The sequence below is a fragment of the Hyperolius riggenbachi genome, chromosome 8 (genome assembly GCF_040937935.1).
Source record: "Hyperolius riggenbachi isolate aHypRig1 chromosome 8, aHypRig1.pri, whole genome shotgun sequence".
In the NCBI taxonomy this organism is placed as follows: Eukaryota; Metazoa; Chordata; class Amphibia; order Anura; family Hyperoliidae; genus Hyperolius; species Hyperolius riggenbachi.
In genome coordinates, this window is record NC_090653.1 from 129,933,038 (window position 1) to 129,939,037 (window position 6,000).

The following is a 6,000-nucleotide window of genomic DNA, read 5'->3' on the forward strand; positions in this document are numbered from 1 at the left end:
GTACTCTCTTTGCTCATGAAATCAAATAATTTGATATGTTGTTAAACTTTGGTTTGGTGACTACGAATTAAATGGTACCTGAGAAGGATGAAAAGAAAGTTGTTGTTGTTTGTTTTTTTTTTTTTTTTTTTTTATACATACCTGGGGCTTCTTCCAGCCCCCTTCAGGCTAATCAGTCCTTCGCTGTCCACCTCCACCACCTGGATCTTCTGCTAGGAGTCCTGGTAATTCAGCCAGTCAGCGCAGTCCGGCCGCATGCCGCTTCCACAGCCAGGAGCGCTCTGCACCTGCGCAACAGTGCTGCGCAGGTGTAGTACGCTCGCGGCGGAGTGTGTGCATGCGCACTAAGCCAGACTGGCTCAAGTACCTGGACTCATAGCAGAAGATCCAGGTGGCGGGAGGACAGCGAGGGACTGATTAGCCTGAAGGGGGCTGGAGTAAGTCCCAGGTATGTATAAAATTTTAATTTCATCTGTCTCAGGTTTACTTTGTTACACAGTACTACTATACTCTACATATGCACTCTCCACAGAGCTGCAGGGAATCCAATGAGAATGTTGTGCACATTGAACAGAGGTGTTGTTTATCACCCATAAACCTGGTTCAGATTGTACATGAAGAATGTGTAATAGAGGAAGAATCGCCTTATTCCCCTGCAGAGTACCTGCACATCACTCTTACATGTACCCACAGTTACATTGCCTAGGGCCTGATAGATGTTCTTTGTTCCGGCCTGTACCTTTTTACAAGTACTCTTACCAAGGACTAGTTTGTCTATGACTAATGGGAATAAATATGGCAGTCTCCATATCCTTCTCACTTCAGTTGTCTTTTAAAATTCCTAAGCGTTGGCAGTTAAGAGACAAATTTCATGTTACATACTTTCAATCAACAAGATTGTAATATGCAAATTAGAGGAGTCGGTGGAATCCTAAACTGAGTCGGAGTCGGTGGATTTTTGGACCGACTCCACAGCCCTGTATTATACTCACACTCTTAAAGTAACTGCACCCAACATGTTTTGTACTTGACACAAAAATTGGATTTAGCTTTAGTGTGTTTGTTACTGTTTGAAATACAGTAATTTGATGCAAAGAACAATGGTATGGACAGACATAATGGGGCCTTTGCCCAATATTTTGTGTGCACTTTGATCATGGCAAACAAGTGATTCCTTTAGATCTCAGTGAGACTTTGCTCCTGTCTTCAGATGGTTTTGGCATGATCTTGCTGAGGATACAGCTCCTGGTGTGACACTGGAATCCTGCCATTTCAGACTGCATTTTCAGTGCTTTGCATATGTTATATAGTATTTAAATAGACTCAGGAAGCTACTTCAGAATAGTCCCATGTCTTGGTCATCCTTTAGTACTTTTAGCTGTGCTGTTTGGCTCATTATTTTTTTGGCTGCGCCATAGATTACAGCTAAAATGTAGCTTTATAATCGAACATTTGTATAGCGCTTTTCTCCTGTCTGACTCAAAGCACTCAAGCAGCAGCCACCAAGGGTGCACTGAAGAGGCCACCCTGCAGTGTTGGGGATTCTTGCTTTGAACTTCTTACTGAATAGGTACTGACCCTATCCAGCATTTGCACCCTAGTCTCCCATTTCAAAGGCAGTGTCCTTTAACCAGTGCACTATCCAGCCACTACTTCAGACACTGAGCAGCATAGTTTGCTCCAGAATGTATTGATAGTGCCTCCATCGCCCAGCCAGTGCACAGGAGCAGTTTACAAGCTGTGAATTCACCATCTTCAGCCTTCCATGTGAAAGATCTTAGTATTCCAATTGACCATAGAATGGTTTTTTTTTTTTTTTTTTTTTTTTTTTTTCTCCACTGAGGTTTTCTGCACAATGTGATTGTAAAACTCTGCTCATGATCACATATAAGAAAAAAAAATATTTACTGTTAATGGGCACCTTAACGGAAGCAAATCTCCTGCTAAAAAGCAACATAGCATTGCTGCTACGATGCAAGTCTGTGGAGGTTCAAGTTGCTGTGTTGCGACCTAGTATGGGTAGTATTAGTAGTGTCTTTGTGATCTACTCAATGTTGTTACATGTAAAGGGTAACCACCCCTTCTAACCTCTTTCTGTTATGACATGTGCAACACACTTTAACCACTTCAGGACCGTGGGCTGTACGAATCTACGTCCAGCAGGTGGTGCTGCGGCCCTGACTAGTCTACGTCTAGACTCTACGTCTCCGCCGATCTCGACGCTCTGTGAGCTGGTCAGGAGCAGTTTTCATTAGCTCCTGGCCCTGTCATCGCAGAAGCCAATGAGTGGCTCCTGACCGGCGCACCGCGCTCTGCCGTCATAGGGATTGCAGAAAGAGGAGCCTGGGGCAGGGACAGAGCGGCGGATTTTTGCAGCAATTCGTCAGAAAGCAGCGTTTTACTGTACCAGAAGCCTCTGGTCCTTAAGGGGGCAGAGGCTGCTGGTACTGAAGTGGTTAAATGATGCTTTTTTTCCTGTAGCTTTTGTTTACCTATAAACATCCTGCTTGCATGTAAACAAGGGCAAAAGCTGGATGTTTATAGATAGTGCTGACTTGGTGAATAGAACATTACTGCCTTTATGAATGTGGCAAAATTAACAAGCTAGCGGGTATCATGGGCATGTTAGGAAGGGTTCACACTTGCACCTGTGGGAATTGCAGAAGATTCCCTGCAAACGTTTTGCCCTCAACTGTGTGCGTATTTTTTGCTGAGTTTTTAACCTGCAGGTTTTTCTACAGTAGCTATTGATTTCAATTTTTTTTAAAAAGCGCTTTTCATGTAGGGTTTTTTTTTTCTAATTTTTTTAAAATGCTAGACTATCATTATATGTGACTCCGCATGTGGGAAAAACACTGTGGAGTTGCTGAAGTGTGAGCCATGACTTAGATACTTTTTGGGACACCGAGGACAAGTGTGGTTGATTTTGCATGTTGTGAAATGTAGATTGAATTATTCCGAAATGTGTAAGAATCCGTTTTTTTTGTCTGTTTTTAGGCACATTTAAACTTACAATAGAATTTACAGAAGAGTATCCGAATAAACCACCAACAGTTCGATTTGTGTCTAAAATGTTTCATCCTAATGGTAAGTGTGCATGTGTGATGGGATGTAGTTTAAGGCTTTGTTCAAAGTACAATTTCACCTTCAGAGTGGTATGATTTCCAGCTTTTTATAAGTGAGCCTTTTTTTTTTCTTTATCGCTCCCCTCCCAATTTCGAAGTACTTATGCATTGAGAGGTGGTGTTGGTGTACTTACAGGGTCAGGTTAAAAAAAAAAATATATATATATATATATATAATCTATATCCTCAGGGGGCAGATGAGTATCTGGGTAGTTCAGTGGCTTCCCTGATCTTCCTAATCCCCCCCCCCCCCCCCCCCCATTCCTGTGCTGAAACCCTCTTTACAATCAATATTTGTCTTATTGCTTGCTTCCACGTTCCCTGTCTGTACGAGCACAGCTGCACTGTGCAGGTGGAAAGTACGGCCCGTGCAATAGCAAAGAGCAGCTTGTGTATGGAGGTAAAAGCATGCATGATTGGCTCCTTGCTACTGTGCAGGCTGTCTTTAGGCATACATGGAGGGGAGTGTGGCTGCAAAGGTGAAGGCAGACCCCAGCCCCCCCCTTCCCCACCCAATCCTTCCAGCCGGCAGCAGAGGGGTTGTAGTGGGGAAGCCTCTACTGTGCGAAGTATCAAATGGGTTTGCTTTTTAAAGGGAAGGTTGAGGGAGGTAAAAAAATAAAAATCAATATCCACTTACCTGGGGCTTCCTCCAGCCCGTGGCAGGCTGGAGGTGCCCTCGCCACCGCTCCGCAGGCTCCCGGTGGCCAACCCGATCTGGCCCGGTCGGGTCGGCCACCTGCGCACTACAGCCCGGCGGACGTCCGATGACGACAGCGCGCCCCGCGTGGGACGCAGAAGTGCCAGGCCTTGGAGCGCAGCAGAGCCCGACCTGGCAGCCGGCCTGGCCAGGTCGGGTTGGCACTGGAGACAATCGGGAGCGGTGGCGAGGGCACCTCCTGCCTGCCACGGGCTGGAGGAAGCCCCAGGTAAGTGGATATTGATTTTTTTATTTTTTTTTTTTTACCTCCCTCCCTGAACCTTCCCTTTAAAATGTGGCTATTTTTATGACCTTTCAATAAATGGTAAATCTTATTTAAAAATGTGCCCCACAACTTAGACTGTTATATTTTTGGCCCCTTATGTGATTGAATTTGACACCCCTGCTCTAGATTCACCCCTCTACTATATGCTCATACATTGGACAACCATACTGTACACCTTCATACCCCGCCACACTGCACTCCAACTTAACATTCTCAACAGACACCAACCTACTAGCAGATTTAGCTACATTTTGTTAACCTCCAACTTTCACACTGAAAATCGCAGCCTTTGTTTTGCCAAAAATAGAGCTTTCATGTTATAGTTGCTGCACTAAAATTCAATAGCCGGTATAAACCTGGTACACATTTATTCTTTTTCCCCAGTGTATGCCGATGGCAGTATATGTTTGGACATTCTTCAGAATCGTTGGAGTCCCACTTATGATGTGTCTTCTATTTTAACCTCTATACAGGTAAGTTCAACCAAAGCTTGTAGAGCTGATGTCACTGTGATGTCCTGTTTAGTGTACAGCACATTATAAGAAATGTTTGTTCTTCACTTCTAGTCTTTGCTGGATGAACCAAACCCCAATAGTCCAGCGAACAGCCAAGCAGCCCAGCTGTACCAGGAAAATAAGCGAGAATATGAGAAAAGGGTTTCTGCAATAGTGGAACAAAGCTGGCGTGACTGTTGACCTTTGCTCTTGTACATGAACACTCTGATCAGGGAGGAAAACCTATATATGAAGTGTTTGAGTGATCTTCCTCTTGCTAGAACCTTTACATTTACATCAACCGCAAATGGCTGTTGTGCTGTCGCCACCTTCCTTGGCCCCCAGCATGATGCTTGCCCCAACCCCCACCCCCCACCTTTGGAGACCTGAAAGCATTCGTGTTGAATTCAAATGTACCATATGTGGGTTACTTGCAAAACGATTCCTTCCTCCCTTCCGTGGGTCACCATTGTTCACTGTTGTAGGTTATGGGAGAATCCTCCGCAGCCTCCTTGAAGGACAATGGGCAGGTGTAGTGTACCTCTATCGGCATACAAGGACTAAAGCCAGCAGCTCTGGTGATTGGCATTCAGAATGTTCTTTTACTTTTGGTTTTATCTTGCTTTCTGTTTTAGAGGGATTTTTTTGCACGTTGAGTATAAAAATGAAATAATTGTTCAGGTTCACTGATGTCCAACTAAACCTCTGCCTGTTTTTTTTTTTTTTTTTTTTTATTATGAAAGATTACCTGTTTACATTAAATTGCAACAAAGGAGTTGGCCTGTGGATTACATCAGTGTTTGAGAAAGTTGGCACTGCTCAGGTGATTAGAGCTGGTCTATGCTGTACGGAGAACCTCTTTTTAAACATGAATGTACTGTGGTATGAGTGTCATCATGTTAACCGGCCAAAACACTTTTCTTTTCTTCCCCCCCCGCCCCCCCCCCCCCCCGCCAATCTCTTCACTGATTGGATGAAATGGAAAAGTGAATTTTTTTTATTATTTCTAACACCCCCCCCCCCCCCCCTTCATTTTTGCCTTTCTTTTCTTTCCTGCTCATTGTTTAGTTTGGTTTTGCCCACATACTGACCTTAAGTTTGCACAAGTAACCCATGTAAAACTGTACATCATATAAACTTGTAAATAAAAACAAAATAACCTGCTAGTCTTTATGTAACTATATGCTTTCATTTTTATGTTCTCTGCTTCATGTGGTTACTTTGAAAGCCAGCATTTAGTACAGGCCTGGGTAATTCCCAGGTAGGCAGAGCTCCTTTACAAATAATGGCTGTCAGTGCTGCTATTGAATTCCATGGTCATTTTTCCACCGCTCATTCCTAGCTCCTGTTCAGAACCTTGGGGCTTCATAGCAGAATCTCTACAGGTATGAGGAG

At 44.0% G+C, this 6,000-nt stretch overlaps 1 protein-coding gene across 1 annotated transcript in view; it reads left to right on the top strand.

Annotated features, from left to right (window-relative positions):
- UBE2A (ubiquitin conjugating enzyme E2 A) overlaps nucleotides 1-5,771 on the top strand; it is a 33,235-nt gene extending 27,464 nt beyond the window's left edge. The window contains exons 4-6 of the mRNA XM_068251091.1: nucleotides 2,998-3,087; nucleotides 4,496-4,584; nucleotides 4,678-5,771. Coding sequence (XP_068107192.1) covers nucleotides 2,998-3,087; nucleotides 4,496-4,584; nucleotides 4,678-4,806 — 308 coding nt within the window. The 3' untranslated portion in view covers nucleotides 4,807-5,771. The remainder of the gene's footprint in view (nucleotides 1-2,997; nucleotides 3,088-4,495; nucleotides 4,585-4,677) is intronic.
- Nucleotides 5,772-6,000: the final 229 nt, after the last annotated feature.